The sequence below is a fragment of the Hyperolius riggenbachi genome, chromosome 1 (assembly GCF_040937935.1).
Source record: "Hyperolius riggenbachi isolate aHypRig1 chromosome 1, aHypRig1.pri, whole genome shotgun sequence".
Taxonomy (NCBI): domain Eukaryota; kingdom Metazoa; phylum Chordata; class Amphibia; order Anura; family Hyperoliidae; genus Hyperolius; species Hyperolius riggenbachi.
Genome location: NC_090646.1, coordinates 269,994,514 through 270,012,797, shown reverse-complemented (window position 1 = coordinate 270,012,797; position 18,284 = coordinate 269,994,514). Strand labels below are relative to the sequence as shown.

Below are 18,284 nucleotides of genomic sequence, written 5' to 3'. Positions count from 1 at the left end.
CATTGTTCATAATTGGCAAAGCTATTTACTAACACTTTATGTTAGGGTTAATGCATAATGTGGGCTGATGATTCATAGTGAGAGGTAGTGATGTCACAGCAGCCCAGACCTGTGATCATACATATCCCTTTAAAGTAGAGCACAATAAATATAAGGTAGTGGGAAAGAACATGGACCATGCGTCTACACCTGGAATTCCTTCTTATGATGCTGCTTTAAGCATGAATCTTTCTCATGCACTGTGCTGTAAAGTGTGTTGCAAAAGCGTTTTAGCATGCATTTTTTTTTGGGGGGGGGGGGGGGGGAAAGTTATGCAGATACGCCTTAGCATGCAGCTACTTTTTTTTATTCAGACAAAACACTTTACAAGCACAATCCTAAATCCTTTTGGATGATTTGATTGCTGCATGCCACAACTAAATTACAGGCAGCAAATATTTGATGAACAAATAAAAAAGTAATTCTGTTTGAATCCATTATTACTTCCTGTAACAGAATAGTTTCATAAAAGCATACAAAAAAATGAAAACCGCAGTTCTACGAACTACATGTACAGTGAATCAGCAGCTCAGCTTGTTGTTTGTGCACAGGAGTGATCGCTCCGCAATCCTCCCTTCTGATGACTCACACTGTCTAGGTTTCTGAACTCTTGAGAAAGAAGACAGCATGAGTCATCAGAAGGGGTAGGAGAGGAGAGATCAAGCGGGAGTCAAGGAAGCACTTTAAGGGCCCTTTTCCAATAGCAATCGCTAGCGTTCACGCTAAACGCTAGCGATTCAGCAAAGTGCAGCAAATTTCCCGGCGATTGCACTATGCTATGCACTGCATAGCAAAATCGCGGCAAAAATCGCTCCGCGACGCGATCGCGTTTGAGTGAGAAAGGAATCGCAGTAGTGGAAATTACCTACTGCGATTCCTATGTTAAAATGCAAACCATAGCGATTTTAAAATCACTAGCGGTGTGCAATTTTGCGATTCAGCATGGCAATCGCCGCTAGTGGAAAAGGGCCCTTATGCTGGGATTACACGATACTTTTTTTGTAAGAATCGTTCCGATAGATGCCTTCGATGATAAAATTCCGACATGTCCGATGTTCCGCTCGATTTCTTATAGAAGTCAATGGAAAAAAGATAAGAAAAACGAGTGGAAAATAAGAGAATCAAGCAGAAAATGGAATGGCTAATAGATTGCGCGCCAAATAGAACGCAAAAAACGGATTGTGTAATCCCAGCATAAGAGTTCAGACTAAGAAACAAATCTGTGCTTTTATTGCACACATCGGTTTCAGGCTATAACTGTGGATTCATGCTAATGAATCTACTTTAGGGTAACTAACATTGGTGCTAAAGCTGTAAACACAGATCATCATGGTAGAGATCTCATGAGGTGTGCCACTTAGCGTGGTAAAGTGCAGATGTATGACTTGGTTCTGTCTCTTATTTGAAGTGACTGTTTACAATCAGATCTATCTCTACAACAATGCAGCAGTGGGCTGGAACAAGATGTTGGTCCAGGTGTGAGAGAAATGTATTAGAAGTCAATTCATACATGCATAATGATGGAGCATGTGTGTCAGTGTGGATGGCATGTCATTGAACACTTTCTTCAAGCAGAAGAATAAGTAATCTCTTATTCTGCTACATGGAAGAATTACAAAAGATAGGAAATCCCTCTAAAAAAAAGGAACCATTTGCTTATATTCTTTGATTTCACTCTTATTTCACATGCAAATAATTCTCAATTTTCACATTTGGTGGTCCTTTGGTAAAAGGCCGAATTAAACAGATGGACTTAATTGTGTGATTACTTTGATCAATTACTTAGTGCATCTCAATGCATTTAAATGACGTAATTTGTGTTCTTTAAATGGTTTCCAACAACAAATTCTTCTATCCTAAAAAAGCAGCGCTAGAAAGAAACGGACAGAAAAAGCATTCACCATACCAGCAGGGTCCATTTACTACAGGAGGGGGCTACAGCTTGTGAGAACATCGGAGAACAAAATGTCTGCAACAGGCAATTTTGCCAGTTTTACTCCATACAAACATGAAGGGAGTTGATTTATGCAGAGGTGCAAAGAAACCTGGAGCAATGTTGGAACATTTGTCAAGAGCAACCAAATGCTATGAGCAACAGCTCCACTTATTATTAATCAGACTTATTTGCACTCATCTTAAAAAATCAGTTTGTCTGTCTATATTTTTTTTCTTATAGACAATAGGAGAAATCAGCCCTGCATACACTTATTCTCATTTTTGTTTTGAGGCTCTCACAGGGAGAAAAATAAACATTTTAGTTTTTGTTCCTGTTCACACACTACAGCACTTTGCAATCACAAGTGGGATCTTAGCAGAGAATAATCCATACTGCTGCCATACTTACATGCTGGTAGGGGAAGCACATCCACATAGATAGTAGGGAGGCCACTTACTCGGTGCACAGCCAAGGACTACTGTGAAAAAAGCAACAGAAACAGAAAGAACGACATACAAGTGCAGCGCAATAGTTCTAAACATGGCCCAGGGGTAGGTAATGAAATTAAGGCTTGGAGAAGACTCCCATATAAGTTAAGTGGTTGGCCTATAAATAAAAAATAATGCTTCCCATTACAATGGAAAGGGAATTAGAATGTGCAAGCGTTTGGAAAATAAGTTTTATGTGTCTACAGCTGATCTAAAAACCTACGTGCTGAAAAAAAGGCTTTTTACACATCGGCTACTTTGGACCAGTCACTAAAATTTTGGTTTCCAGCTGTGTTTTGAGACCATTAAAACATCTGTACAATTTAGTTGCACTCCTATCAGAATACATAATGCAGGGTCACAAAGATGCTAACAATAATGTGGTTAATGGTCCAGTCCCCCACCACTCAGGATGCAGCTATTTTGAAGCCAAACCGTACAGCTAGCAAAACGGCTGTACTACACAAAATGGCTGCATGCACTAAAAGTAGGCAACAATTCTAACTAATACTGAAATTCCTGAGATCAGCCACATTTTTTCTCAACAATGTGAAAAAAACAAAACAATTAGAAAACTAAGACTACAAAAGTAAAAAGTCTTAAAAGTTAAGATAAAATGTGCAAAAAAGACAGAGCAAAAACACCACAGAAAGAGACAACCAGAGCATGATTTATCAAGCCTTTTAGCGGAATGAGTGACCAAACAACTCATGGCAAGGAAACTGGTTTCTGGTTTGATTTTGGTACTAGCATCTACACTAGGCTCTAAGGCCCATGGTCAGAGCAGTTTGCATAGTGGTCTATTCAATACGGAGCGCCACCCAGAGCCATGTTTAGGAAGTAAGAAAGTGAAACAAAGACTCAGTCAAGACAATACTGAGTATACAGGATGCGTATTGGATGCATTCAAACCCGCTGGCTTGCAAGTGGTAGGTTAAGCTGCAGGCAGAGTGAAATGTGTGTTAATTGATTTGTCTCTGAGGAGAAGTGATCCAAGCGAGCTTGTGAACAAGAAAAGAGGCAGGCTACCTAGCTAGGAGCAGGTAAAACAGCATCAGAGGAGAAAGCATTTCCAGAAGTCAATAGGTAAACATGGGTCGCCACTTCTTGGAATGTATCAGAAAGGGTAAGGAGCTGTGCAGGAAGAACCACATAGAAAGAGAATATAAAAGAGTTTAGTCAGTTTTCTTACCATGTATGCCATTGCAATGCTTGGGATGGTAATGTGGAGAGCTTACTCTTGAACAGAACAATGGGCGGGGATTTGGGAGCTTTCTCACACACATACACACACACACACACAGATCTGCTGCTCTCTAGAGTAGTTACAGAAGGTAGCAATACTTAAAGAGAGACATTTACTGGAGCTCTGTTAGGCTCCCTGCACTGTAAGGCTTCCGATTTTTGATCGGTTTTTACATCCGATTCCGATTTTTAATCGTTACTGCATGCTGCGTTTTTTTTCCTTCCGTTTTTCTGTGGTTTGCATTCAGGGAAAATCAGAATTGCAAATCAGAATCGGAAACCGAATCGCAAAACGGATTTGCAGTGTGCAGGGAGCCTAACACTTAAATATAGGAAGCACTTCTTGTTGCCTCACCTAACCGTATTGAACCAAAGTGGGTGAAAAATGAAGCAAAAGCATAAATCTGATGCATCAAGCCAAGGCCCAGTGCAGCCAAAGCATTGACTTCAGACATTAAATACAGGCTAGCCGACCAAATGTGGATTTTTTTTTCTTTTCAGATGATTAAAATTAGCAGCACCATTTCCTTTTGAACTGGTGTCTTACTCTCAATTGCACCTTTCTTTACCAGTGTGAAGAGTTTTATCTTGTGGTGATGTCAACGGGTTTCAGCAAATTACATGTGCAAAGCTGAGTGGAACAATTCACACGGGTATCAGAGGGATTAGAGTCTGTGGTCACAGACATTTTGATTCAGACATCGCTATGACATATTCACGATTTGTAATAAAAAACAGCAATGCATAGATAGTGGATAGTTGAAAAATCAAGGACTAATTGAGAGAATATATCATTATTATAAACGGTAGTCAAGTACAAACTGCTTATTAATCGCATGACTAAAAGCAGCCATTTTGTCTGATGTCCGAATAGCAGGTTTGTTGAGCAGTCCATTTTAAATACATGCAGGCAAAGTCTTCAAGGATTAGGAGGGTTTTAGCCAGCAGGAGCACAATGGTGATTGGGAAAGGCACACATTTCTGCCATTCGGAGCAGGCCAGGCTTGGCAACATTTGCTTCCCAGCAACAGGGAGTCCGAGTGCACGCAGTCTCTCCCACGTGCAGCCAAACATGATGTGTTTAGTGGGTGGTTAGTGATCTGTGTCGAGGAACACAAATGGCAGGGACACATTACTGCAAAAAAGCAGGTGAATGCTGGAACATCCTGGACTTGGCACACTTTATGTGAAGCTCGCACTGCAAGTTAAAAAAAAAAAAGACAAACAAAAACACACACAAGGGGGGGAAAAAACATACAAAACACTTATATTAGCAATGGAAAACTAAAAATTATAGGTGAAGCTTAAAAAAAAAATAACACTCCAAAAACACGAGGAACACCATTCATCTTTGGAGAAGATGGTCCTACCTTACTCATATTTACACTTGAAAATTGACAGACATATGAAACACATAAAAGCAATTTGGTCTGTGATTTTTGTGCCAAGCTCTAAAGTGAAGCAACCTTTATTCATTCCTACACATCAATGCCTGCATGACAGTGTTGTACATGAAATGTCAAGAACACTCTGATGCTAAGCTTGTACTATGGAGAACTTCCTGTACAACGCATCAGAGGTCCATATAGCAGTATGCACACATTTATTTAGCAGCACTGAAAGCATTTTACCATCTCCAGGAGACAGACAGAAGGGAGATGGCAAGAAAATGGTGAAAGCCTATCAGTGACTACATTTAACACACACCCACTGGTCTGGTATACAGTACAGGTGCAAAACAGTGAATAATATGTCATAGCTCCTGTTTTTCATGCTAGCTCCTCCAGCGTATTGAACAAAACCATTGGCACAGCCCATTATCTATCTAGCCTGTGACATGCTCTGAACTTCTGTTATTGATGGGAACCTTAGTTGCCCTATTGATCCTTGACAATCTGTTTGGGAAAAGGCATGGACCATGCCAGAATCTTATTTCTCAAAATGGCTTTATGTACCACAATTGATTTTCATAATTTTTTTTTTAATAAACTCACAGGAACAATTGATAAAATGCATGAATAAAAATTAAGACCGCCTTGTACGGATAAGCTTAAATTTAAAGAGACAAAAACATGGAAACTTATGAGTAATGTGATTGGTCAGGGAAGTGGGGTGAGGGGAGCAGAGGGAAAGGCCAGAGGATGAAATGAATGGAATAAGTAGAAATGGAAAAGAGAGGCAGAGAATATGAAAGAGTGAGAAATAGGAGGAGAGGGGAAAGGTAAGGGAAAAAATAAATGTGTGAGTACTGATACAGGGACCAGAGATAGAGAGAGATGAGATGCAGTAGTGTGAGAGAAGAGAAGAACTCAAGAATGAGATGGGGGACCGAGAGAGGAGAAAAGAACCCAAGAATGAGATGGGGAGCAAAAGAGATGTACAAATGAGCAAGATGGGGAAGCAAGAGAGGAGAGAAGAACCCAAGAATGAGATACGGAGTGAGAGAGGGGAGAACACAAGAGTGAGATGGGGAGCGAGAAAGAGAATTCAATAATGAGATGGGGAGCGAGAGAGAAAGGAGAACCCAAGAATGAGATGCGGGAGCGAAAGAGAAGAGAGGAGCACAAGAATGAGATGGGGGAGCAAGAGAGGAAAGAAGAATCCAAGAATGAGATGCGGAGTGAGTGAGGGGAGAACTCAAGAGTGAGATGGGAAGCGAGAGAGAAAACCTGAGTGAGATGGGGAGCGAAAGAGTGAAGAACCCAAGAATGAGATGGGGAACGAGAGAGGGGGAAAGAACACAAGAGTGAGATGAGGGAGAGAAAGGAGAAGAGAAGAGTGAAACAGGCAACAAAAGAGTGAGACTGGGGCAATGAGAGAGAGAGAGAGAGAGAGAGAGAGAGAGAGAGAGAGAGACACACACACACAGACAGCATGAGACTATGGTAATGAGAGACACAAGAGTGAAATGGGACAAGAGAAATTGAAGAATGAAATGGGGAATCAAGAAACGAGCTAGTGAGCAAGATGGAGGAAGAAGAAGGGAGAACAAAAGTATGTGAGCTGGGAGAGGGGCAGGGGAAACTGCAGATCAATTCTGTTTTTCAGTTTCAGAGCTTGGCACATAAACCATGGGTGAGGACAATGTGATAATACCAATATAGTCAAAACAGTCAATTAATAATTATTTGTAGGTGTACAATTCTGAACAGAAAGAAAAGGTAAATTTTCTTCTCGCAATACAATAACAAAACGTTTTACATATTAATTAAATAAAACTTATCTCCAATAAATCCTCCCAGACTCTGGGTTCTGGAGCAACAATATCTCGGACTTAGAATTATGGCACACAAATGTAAGTAGCTGGCTACAATGCATGTATATGTCCCCACAGCTTGCTGCCAGTGTGACATAGTATACATATTAGCTTCTGACTGCTTTCATTGACATTAGCAGAGCTGCCCTCGCCTGAGTACGTCTAAATATGACCTGCCATTCCATGGATTCTGGCAACATTTTAAGCAAGGTGCCTTACAAAGCTGTTACATTCTCTTCTCCATATGATAACGTAGCCCATTCTAATGGGTTAGCAGTCAAATAAGTGAAAGGTTAACAGCCAACTACTTGCCAACAATGGTAGCTGGCATTTAGTATTCTACAACTGGGATTGGTCTAGAAGATTTACACCTATTCCATGTATTGTCCAGATACCTTAGTACATCTATGAAATTATCTAAACCAAGTACCATAGTTCTCTTCAGAAGGATATTAGCTGTAAAGTGTGAAGCAACCACTAGATGGAGACTGTAGCACAGAGGAAAATAACAGTGTATGAGGGGAATGTTTCCTATTCTGGCCTAATGTGCTCATTTACAAGGAGGAAAAGTGCAGCAGCAAGCCATATGTGGCTCTGCCTTTTCTCAGGAAGTTACTAATTCTGTACTATAAATCCCAGACTCTTCTATGAGCAGGAGCTTCTTCCCACTTCCCTAATGCAAGACGTCTACAGATCCTTCACTGCAGGTTTTCCATATTAACACACAGCATACACTGTATCTTTCCAGCTAGCCACATTATGTTCATTCAATGTGTGGCTAAGCTTCAATTGAACATTGTAGTGACTGCAGAACCCACTGCTATCCCTTCGGGCAATGATAAATGCCTTCCAGGTATTAGGATAACTGTGTATCTACAGTACTGTTTAGGCACTTGTGAAGAAATTATGTAAAGATGTTCTGTTTTAATAAAAGCAATGCCATTAATTGATTTAATTAATTAAGAAACTTCATAAAACGTGTGGAGAAATGAGAAAAGTAAATTAAATCAATATTTAGTGAGATCACGGTTTGTATTTAACGCAGCAGTACTTCTCGTCTCACTTCCACTGCAGATTAAGAGTGTCCTATTTGCTTCTGTCTCTGCAAGTTACCTCAGACTGGTGGTCAAGATCAGAAGTCTGCAGGGGTCCTAGACTCTCTAGCACAATCCCAGCTTTGTGTCACTGCAGATCAGTCTTTCTCTTGCAGGGGTTCCCTGGCATTTATCCCCTACAAGTTGAGCTCCCTCAGCTGTGTCTGTAGCTTTTGAATGTCCTTTTCAGGATGGGGAGAAAATGAGTAAATTCTAGCTTACTTGCTTGTTCTTCATGGTTGCAATTGCCACAGGACTGTTATGGCACATTACATTGGTGATGAATAAAATGTGGCATGTGGGATGCCAGCAGGGCCGGATTTGGACTTCCCAGTGCCCTAGGCCCAGTAACACCAACCGCCCCCCCCCCCCCCCACACACACACACACACTCAGGGTGCATACACACATCAGACCATAGTCTTTGGAAAATGAAGGGTCACAGACCAATTTTACCCCCTTCCATGTAGTATGAGGGCCATACCTACAAAGTCTATTCTATTGAGCTGAACTCCCCATCAGATAGAAATCTTTGCAAGATGCTGCACACAAAGATGCTGTACACATGCAACAGATCAGTATCTGCAAAAGATCGGTTTCTGCAAAATGCATTCATAGTCTAGGATATCTGCAGATCCTCATACACACCTTGTTTAACAAACATTCATCTGCAGATCAGATCCACCAGGATGGATCTTCAGATCTGCAGATGATTGTCTGATCTGCAGATAATTGTCTGTTAAACAAGGTGTGTATGAGGATCTGCAGATATCATAGACTATGAATGCATTTTGCAGGAACGGATCTTTTGCAGGAACAGATCTTTTGCAGATATTGATCTTTTGAACGTGTTCAGCATCTTGCAAAGATTTTTATCTGATGGGGAGTTCAGCTCCATAGAATAGACTGTGTAGGTATGGCTCTCATACTCCATGGAAGGGGGTAAAATTGGTCTGTGATCTTTCATTTTCCAAAGACTGTGGTCTGATGTGTGTATGAGCCTTTAGGAAAAATGAAAGATCACAGACCAATTTTACCCCCTTCCATGTAGTATGAGAGCCATACCTACACAGTCTATTCTATGGAGCTAAACTCCCCATCAGACAGAAATCTTTGCAAGATGCTGCACACAAAGATGCTGTACACATTCAAAAGATCAGTATCTGCAAAAGATCTGTTCCTGCAAAATGCATTCATAGTCTATGATATCTGCAGATCATCATACACACCTTGTTTAACAGACATTCATCTGCAGATCCGATCCACCAGGATGGATTTTCAGATCTGCAGATGATTGTCTGATCTGCAGATGAATGTCAGTTAAACAAGGTGTGTATGATGATCTGCAGATCTCATAGACTATGGATGCAATTTGCAGGAACGGATCTGTGGCAGGAACAGATCTTTTGCAGATACTGATCTTTTGTGTCTGTACAGCATCTGTGTGTGCAGAATCTTGAAAAGATTTTGTCTGATGGGGAGTTCAGCTCCATAGAAAAGACTGTGAAGGTATGGCTCTCATACTACATGAAGGGTGGTAAGATTGGACTGTGATCTTTCTTTTTCCAAAGACTATAGTCTATGTGTATGAGCCTTAACGATCACTTGTTTGCAGGATACCTATGAATGTTTTCTCTCTGAAAAATGATGAATGATTGTTTTTCCTGTTAGAGCAGTGAGTCCCTAATGCCTGGTACGCACCAGATAGATGGGTTGAATCGATTTTCCGATCACTTATACAAAGTCGATTAGAAAAATGATCAGAAATCAGATTAGACCTGTCAGAAATAATCAATTTGAACCCATCTATCTGATGGCAAATTGCATGGTGTGTACCAGGCATGAAGTAGCAGAGCGGCATTCATCTCCCTCTCTGCTCTTCTGTAATCACAGATCTGTTGCATTTATTTTATAGAATTTATTGTACTGATTCTTTCACAGGTGTTTTTTTACTGTTTGCCAACACGGTACAAATATATATTTTTTTAATTTTTAGTGTATGTTATTACTTTTGGTATACAAAACAGAATGTAACAATACAAAAGTATACAACAGTACATTTGTAATTATAATTATAGAGAAGTTGTCTATCTCATACTAGACTACTGCTGCCTTTAAAATGAGCCAGCAAGGGGTTAAGATTTAGCTTAGAAGGGGCTGCCATAAATCTCTCTAAGGAAAAAAAACCCTTATCTGTTTAAGATTTACAATCCAAGGGGAGAGAGGAGAAGGAATGGCTCAAGTCATTAACAGAATCTGACCAGCAATACATTGTTTAGCCCAGCTTGAGTTGTAAAGTGGAAATAATTCTGTTAAAATGTTTACTTTTACTGGATCAGAAATTGTCTACATTGTGATCCATGTTTCTCTCACCCCTGGCAATAAACTGAAGCGTGTATGTTCAGTAGATAGCACTGTCTCATCGCACACCACGAAGTAAGGAAAATACACGGAGCTCTGGAATTCTGACTGTGTGTGTGCAGCAAAGCCGGGGCGCTTTGGAGCAGGAGAAATGATTTATTTTGACATGCAGCCTCTTATCTCTCTCAGGTCCTGCCGCCCTTTTATCCTTCTGATTTTTTTCCGCCCTAGGCCGTGACCTTTGTGGCCTTTGCAGAAATCCGGCCCTGGATGCCAGAAGTAAGGGCGAGTGTACAGCAAATTAAGAGGAAATAGAGAAACCCAAACACCGGGCAACTATAATGGGGAGTGCAATGATGGAGGGCATGAAATGGGTGCCCTGTAAAGGAGAGACAAGGAATGAGGACTATTACAGTACCCAAGTGTTTAAACTCACCTACTCTCTTTTCATGGCCAATCTTACATTTTTACATAGTTACATAGTTATTTTGGTTGAAAAAAGACATACGTCCATCGAGTTCAACCAGTACAAAGTACAACTCCAGCCTGCTCCCTCACATATCCCTGTTTGTTTTGGTTTTTTTAACTGCACTACCAAGAAATCTCAATAATGAAAACAATTCATGATAATATTTTGGAAAACAACCTGGCTTAAAGCATTTCTTTAAATATTTGTCTATACTTTTTTATTGTAGTGTTCGATGTTCAATATTTTTTTGGGCTCAAACAAAACAGCTGATAATAACTGGCACTGGGATACAGGTCCTAGTTCCTGTTTGACTACAACCACTATACCATATTTACTGGTATTCTGCAAGAAGGGTCATCGTGCTGTGGGGGAAGCATTGCAGGCATATGAGATGCCCACATCAAATGAAGACTGGAGCATTACATCATTACATATGGACTGCCACATCACTTCTGAGAAAGGCAGAACGCCAGTAGACTCCAAATGATGGATCTCCACTATGGAGAGCATACTAGTGAAACAGCCGGTGTGTGTAACATACAGGAAAATTAATTAGTGCTAATGACTGGTACGGCAATATTACAACAGCCTAATTACACTTTGCAATGTTCAAATCTGAACTAGCCACTTCCTAATTATAAATGCTAGTATACAGAGTCTCCATAGCATATTGTATTACAGACTTTGGCCAATGAAATGCTTGGCTATGTTGCTTTTTAAAGGGAAGGTTCAGGGAGGGTGGGTAAAAAATAAAAATCAATTTCCACTTACCTGGGGCTTCCTCCAGCCCGTGGCAGGCAGGAGGTGCCCTCGCCGCCGCTCCGCAGGCTCCCGGTGGTCTCCGGTGGCCGACCCGACCTGGCCAGGCCGGCTGCCAGGTCGGGCTCTTCTGCGCTTCAAGGCCCGGAACTTCTGCGTCCCACGCCGGCGCTCTGACGTCATCGGACGTCCTCCGGGCTCTACTGCACAGGCGCAGAACTACTGCGCATGCGCAGTACAGCCCGGCGGACGTCCGATGACGTCAGCGCGCCGGCGTGGGACGCAGAAGTTCCGGGCCTTGGAGCGCAGAAGAGCCCGACCTGGCAGCCGGCCTGGCCAGGTCAGGTCAGCCACCGGAGACCACCGGGAGCCTGCGGAGCGGCGGCGAGGGCACCTCCTGCCTGCCACGGGCTGGAGGAAGCCCCAGGTAAGTGGAAATTGATTTTTATTTTTTACCCACCCTCCCTGAACCTTCCCTTTAAACTGCATCCTAAAAGTAGCCATACACTGCACAATTGTTTTCCCAATTAGACATTCAATCAGACAAAAATGTCTAATCGATTGTAACTTTAAGTGGATTTCACGATTAAAGGTTGTAATTATGATTGATGTTTTGATGAAAACACTGAACCGCAATGTTAGTTTTTAGTCGGTGAATTGTAATGTGGATCATAATTTTCATCGAAAGCAAAGTTGTATAGGGGATGGCCAGCTTTAGGCTGTATTATCAGCAGTGATATCCTACTGCACTCTACACTTTCCAAAACACACCCTAATGAGCTTTAACACATTCCTCAGTGAATATTAATTTAGAGTTTCTGTGATATTGGCACTACACTCTCAATGCAGAGGAACTCCAACTGAGATCAGAGGATGACAATATGGGCATGTCTGCATTTAAAAGTACCCAGAACTGCAGGCAAAAAATGGAACCTGACAAGATTTAAAAGAGGGTTAGCTTAGAAAGTAGCCGGCATAGGTAACCAACACCATTTTTAATACAGCCTGTTTTCTCAGTGTTTATGCAGACAGTTTAGGTTTCCTTTAACATAATGCAGCAGAAGAGTGCCCTGCTCTTTACTATCAGTAGGCAGTTATGTAACAGGCTCTCTGAATATTAAATCATTACTATATAAAGATTTATATAGGGCATTAAATATGAATACCATTTGGTTGGTAGGTGTGTTTTGTTTGTTTTTCTAAAGCTGTTCATTCCCTAAGCTGTAGCTGGGTCTCCTTCACATAAACATATGACAATGGACACTTCCATGCATGGTCCACCACAACGAGTTAGCTGTCCTCAATGATCCCACTGAGTGCTATGGCACTTTGTTTCTCAGCGGTAAAGTAAAGTATTGTTTGTTTTTGCTTTTAAATTTTAACAGACAAGCCAGGAGTAAAACACGCACCAAAGTACCGAGGTGAATAAGCCCTAAGGGGTTTCACTGTGCATTTCCCATGCAATTTGTACTGTGATTGCAAAGTCTGCAGCTGAATGCAACATGCAGTGTGTTTGCAATTCCTCAAGAATCACAACACACTGCTGTGAACAAAGCACCATGATCAATATCCTTAAAAAAAAAAATGTCCTTGCAATCGGCAAAATGCAAAAATTGCCTCTAGTGAAAAAACAGGCCTTAAAGGACAAGTCCGAGGTTGGCATCTGCAATGGAGGGAACCCCGGGACTCTGGAGCTGTGACAAGGGACAGATCGGCTGCCAGGGGCTGGAGGAGGCCCTAGGTAAGTAGATCTTATTTCGTTTGTTTCCCTTGGATGTGTCCTTTAAGTGAAACAAGCAGAAAAGATTGATTGCATCAGCATTTAAAAGACAATAAAAAAAATGCAACAAGGGGTGTTTTTTAATGTGTTGCATCACAATATTTCTCTTTAACAAGGATTACTGGAATAAACTATTTACCTAAAATTAAATGTGATCATTTCCTATTGTGTATAGAACAGGAACTTGGACCACTTGCATAAAAGTGGAGTTTATCAAGTATTTCCTGACATTGGTTTTATTAAGGGAAGACAGATAGGTTTATTTAAAAGTGAGCAATTTCCTTCTTAGGACACATTAATACTTATGCTGCTGACAAAGCTCAGAGATTTTTATGAAGTTTGATTTCAAACCTATAATCATAGTTCCAAAAGTACCCCTGCTCTTATATTGCAGTTAGCAAGTCATCAAGACTAAATGGAAAAACCAGGCAAAGATGTGGAAGGGGTCATTCATCCTGTAGCTAAGGAATAGTTTTTAGTATCGTACTCCTATCAAATTATATACATGCTTATGATAAACTAGGCTGGGCTGTAGTTTTATCAAAGCAAACCAACAGAAAATGCGCATACCCTGCAGCCTTCCTCAATTCTAAAAAACATTCCCTGTTCAGATCAAGTACAAAGAGGAGCTGAGCGTTCTAGTGGTAAAACTAGCACATATGGAACCTCACAGGTCTATTAGGAATAAGATGTGGGGAAACTAAAATAAAAACTACAAAATTAAGATGTAGTAAAAGTGTATTGCTATTTCTGCATGGCTATTTTTAAAGGTGCATTTAAACTAGTGCAAATTTGAGTGCAAAAGATCAGCTTAAAGGAAAGATAAAAAGGTAAAGTGCTGAGAAATACGAAACCAGCTGAGTAGTGCACAACGTACCCACAAAACACTATATAAAACAGTATTACGTAAACCTAATACAACATTTTTTCCCTGAAAACACAGCACTAAAAACACTGGGGAAGAGGCATGGCTCGGTCACATTACTGCAGAGGCTACAGCTCGGGAAGAATTGTAGGAGTTACTAAGTCCTGGAAGCTTGCACTCCCAGCTCCTTATACGTCACTAATGCACAGTCCTCTCTATAGCTAGGAGACACATTGACAATGCCGGCTAGATCTCACACAGGAAGGAACTGTGAGAAAGGGCAGCAGGAAACCTAAGAAACGGTTTACTTATAAACCAATGCATACAAACTGCTAGGCTCACCTTACATGTCACTAAACATATATCTGAAGTATTTCTCCTTTATCATATATAGGCTGCAAAACGACTCTAAAAACGTTTTTGTGTATGCAGGCTGTCATAATTCCATACTATCCTTTCAGCATTCTGGGATAGTAGGGCACCTGTGTAGTAAACTAATCCTTGTATAGTGTACCGGTGAGTCTCACCAGAGAACTGGACTCATACAATGAAACTATTGAAGAAGAGAAGTTTTTGGCTGCAGTTAGAGTCTATCTTCTGATATCGGATATGGAATAAGCCTTGTACACACATGCGATAACGGTCGCCTGAAACCGCCGATACGTACCGTTTAAGCCGACGATCATTATGTGTGTACACCGACCGCTGATCGGGCATTACCAATCACAATGCTTTTTACAAGCCCCGCCAACCAACTGAAGTCTGCCGAACCTTGTCCCTCATCCCTCTCTATAGCAACAGAACACGTTGCTAGCCTCAAGGCTAGGGAGGTGTCAGTACAGCATCGTTTTGCGAATTGTCGACCGAGGGATCCGTTCTCGATCCCCGACAGGTGACAATTCTTGCATGTGTGTACTTGGCATTACGCTGCATAATTGCACTCTACTCCTACTTTTCATTGACTCTCTAAGGGTGCATACACACATACAAATTTGATTGGTCAAGGACTGGTCAATTTTACCACATGCATTCAGTATGAGGGCCAATTGATTTAGAACACTATGAACAAATTGTGTAGGTAAGCTCTCATACTACATGGAAGTAGTCAAATTGGCTAATGAAAATTGTATGTGTGTACCAGGCTTAAAAGTAACTCAGTTAGCTACACACATTGGGACATCTCTCAATGCAGCATGCACCTTCAGTGTCTGAGCTCCACTAAGAATAGATACCTGTGCCCTCAGAGAATCTCAGCATATGCTCAGCCTGGTAATAATGCTATACTCCCAGCGAGAGAGAATCCATACGTAGGAGCCCTAGAGTCTGGGACAAAACATTATATGGCCAGGGTATCCGCTTTCTCTTAGATTAATGATTGCAGAAAAAGGCATTTATGTTTTGCACTGCTTAGCATTCAGTACTTTCCTATACTTAAAGCACCACTGTAGTGGATTCTCTTTTATTTGTCTACCACTACATTCAACAAAGTAGTGATAACAGCATACAATACTATTAAAATACTTTTGAAGACATCTGATTATTGGCCAAGTCAAACATGAGTGATCAGATGAGGCCACAACCATCTATAGTGTTTCACAATTACTCTGCTGTGTGAGGGGAAAAACACCTGCAGCCAGTCTATATTTCGTTTAACAATCTAGCAGGTTCAAATATCAGACCTGCGCAGCTGTACTTTTACTGTCGGTGTGCACCAAGGTGGTTATTCTCAGGAGCTCATTGTATAGATCATTTAGATTTGACTATACGTATTAGAGGAATGTCAAGGTTCTCACTTATTCAAAGCTAAGAGGAGAACTGGAGCAGCGTTAAGCAACCGCCCAAGGCAACCAATAGGAATCCTGGTTTCATATGACAAATGATACTGACTGGTTGCTGTGGGCAGCTGCTCTGGATTTGCTAGTTTTCTTTGCATGTCTTAATAAATCACCCCCAAATGTTCGAAGGTTGACAGTCTGCTTTCTCCTGATTTGATGGAATATAATTTTATTTTTCAAGTAACAATCAGTACTAGTTAAAGGACTTCCGAGGCCAAAATCTGCCCCCAAAATGTAAAAAAAGTTAACTACCTGCATGACTTTCTATGGCACGGAGGACGCCGGGTCCCCACCTCTCAATATGACCCCGAATGGCTCCTGACCGCACGGCCAGGGTCGGGCTCTGCTGCCTGTATAAAGATGGCCGCCGGCCCTGGCCGCGCACTCCGCTGCGCAGCACTAGGGCCAACCCCCCGATCCACGCAACAGGCTGTTTCCTGTTGCCTGGATCGGGGGGTTGGCCCTAGTGCTGCGCAGCCGCAGTAGCGGCCATGCGGAGTGCGCAGCCGCGGCCATCTTTATACAGGCAGCAGAGCCCGACCCTGGCCATGGGGTCTGGAGCCATTCGGGGTCATATTGAGAGGCGGGTACCCGGCGGAACGGCACGGAGGGCGCAGACGGCGTCCTCCGTGCCATAGAAAGTCATGCAGGTAGTTAACTTTTTTTACATTTTGGGGGCAGATTTTGGCCTCGGAAGTCCTTTAAGGGAAACTATAATTTGGTTTTGTGCCTACAGATCTGATATTTGCTTTCTGCTTATTCTGCATCCAATGTGTTCTATCAGCCCTCCCTTACATAATCTTGGCTTTTATTAGTAAGACAGTATAAAAACCAAATGTAAGTAAATAAGAATACCAGTTTCCCAGTATGAAGATGAGAAGATGGCGCAAAGCCACATTCATGCCAAAGCCAATGGTTGAGATGGTAGAAAAGTCACGCAGGACGCCTTACTTTTTCTTGTCCTTGTCTTTCTTTGTTTGCTGGGATCCAGCTTGCTGGGCTTGTGACTGAAGGAGTTGTGTGGCTGCCTTCTTCTTCTGAAACATGTTGACTTCATCTTCAATCTCCTTCTTTTTGTCCTCTAGCTTCTTCTTCTCTTCCTGGTGAGTCCTCTTGAGGAGGTCAAACTTTTCATGGAGCTATGGTAAAAGAGCAAGAGTTAAAAGTCCTGAGGACCGCACTTTCATATCATTTGAGATGGAAATAAATGTAAGGATCTTTGGGTATACTGTAAAGCTCCTCACTGGTCCATTAACCTTTTTAGGGCTTGATTCACAAAGCGGTGCTAACGGTCTAGTTAGCACCGCGCGAATTGCGGCGATTCGCACGATCGCGGACTTTTGCACACGCAATTTGCCGCAAATTGCGCACGCAAAAGTCTGCAATCGCGCGAATCGCAGCACTTTGCACGCGCAAAAGTCAGCGAAAGGCACTTCACGCACTAACTGTTTAGCACACCCGTGCTAAACAGTTAGCACCGCTTTGTGAATCAAGCCCCTAGTGGTATGATTATTTCCAGATTTTATGGTCTATAAGCGGTGCAATTTTTTCACAAGCTTTTAGACTCTAAAAATCATACCGCTAGATAGACCTGTGGCAGTCCTGCATATTACACACATCTCATGGATCCACATAGCTGGCTGAGGGTTACTGCTCTGAGCTGCAGATTTCCATCCCGAGCCTGATTAGGGGTTACCGCTAAGGAAGTCAAGCTCACCAATAATAATATTCAGCAGGAGGGACTCTGATTGGTCAGACCGATGTGAAACCCCTGCAGGAAACGCAAGTATGTTTTTGTCAGGGTTGCCATCTCATCACAACACTAGGGACTCCGACAACAGCAGTAACTGAAATTCCGCGTGGGTTTTTTCATTGATATGACCATTGAGAATAAATCCTACTGAGGATTCTCATTGGTCAGATAAAAATAAAATAAAAAACAATGGGAATCCCTGATGAAAATTCAACAATGCTTTTGCAGTAATCCCATTCTGTGTATTGTTCAGCTAGGATACAAGAAATGCTTTGATAAAATACAATCAGACGTTAGCCCTGCAAAAGCATTTCTGAATTCTCCACTGAAGGATCCCACTGGTCAGTTAATCTCATTAATGAGAATACTTAGCAAGGAGAAGGATTCTTATTAATTTAGATGAAT

General features: G+C 41.7%; 1 protein-coding gene across 9 annotated transcripts in view; it reads right to left on the bottom strand.

Annotated features, from left to right (window-relative positions):
• The window catches only part of SEPTIN11 (septin 11), a 146,320-nt gene that overhangs the window by 13,386 nt on the left and 114,650 nt on the right, over positions 1-18,284 (bottom strand). For 2 of the 9 annotated variants that reach the window (XM_068233549.1, XM_068233550.1), the window contains exons 9-10: positions 17,078-17,265; positions 2,384-2,453 (exon numbers count right to left, since the gene is read on the bottom strand). In XM_068233549.1, the coding sequence (XP_068089650.1) occupies positions 2,429-2,453; positions 17,078-17,265 (213 nt within the window). In that variant the 3' untranslated portion in view covers positions 2,384-2,428. Of the gene's footprint in view, positions 1-293; positions 4,907-17,077; positions 17,266-18,284 lie in introns of those variants that run through there. The other 7 variants (XR_011020341.1, XM_068233552.1, XM_068233553.1 and 4 more) reach the window with 7 other exon arrangements.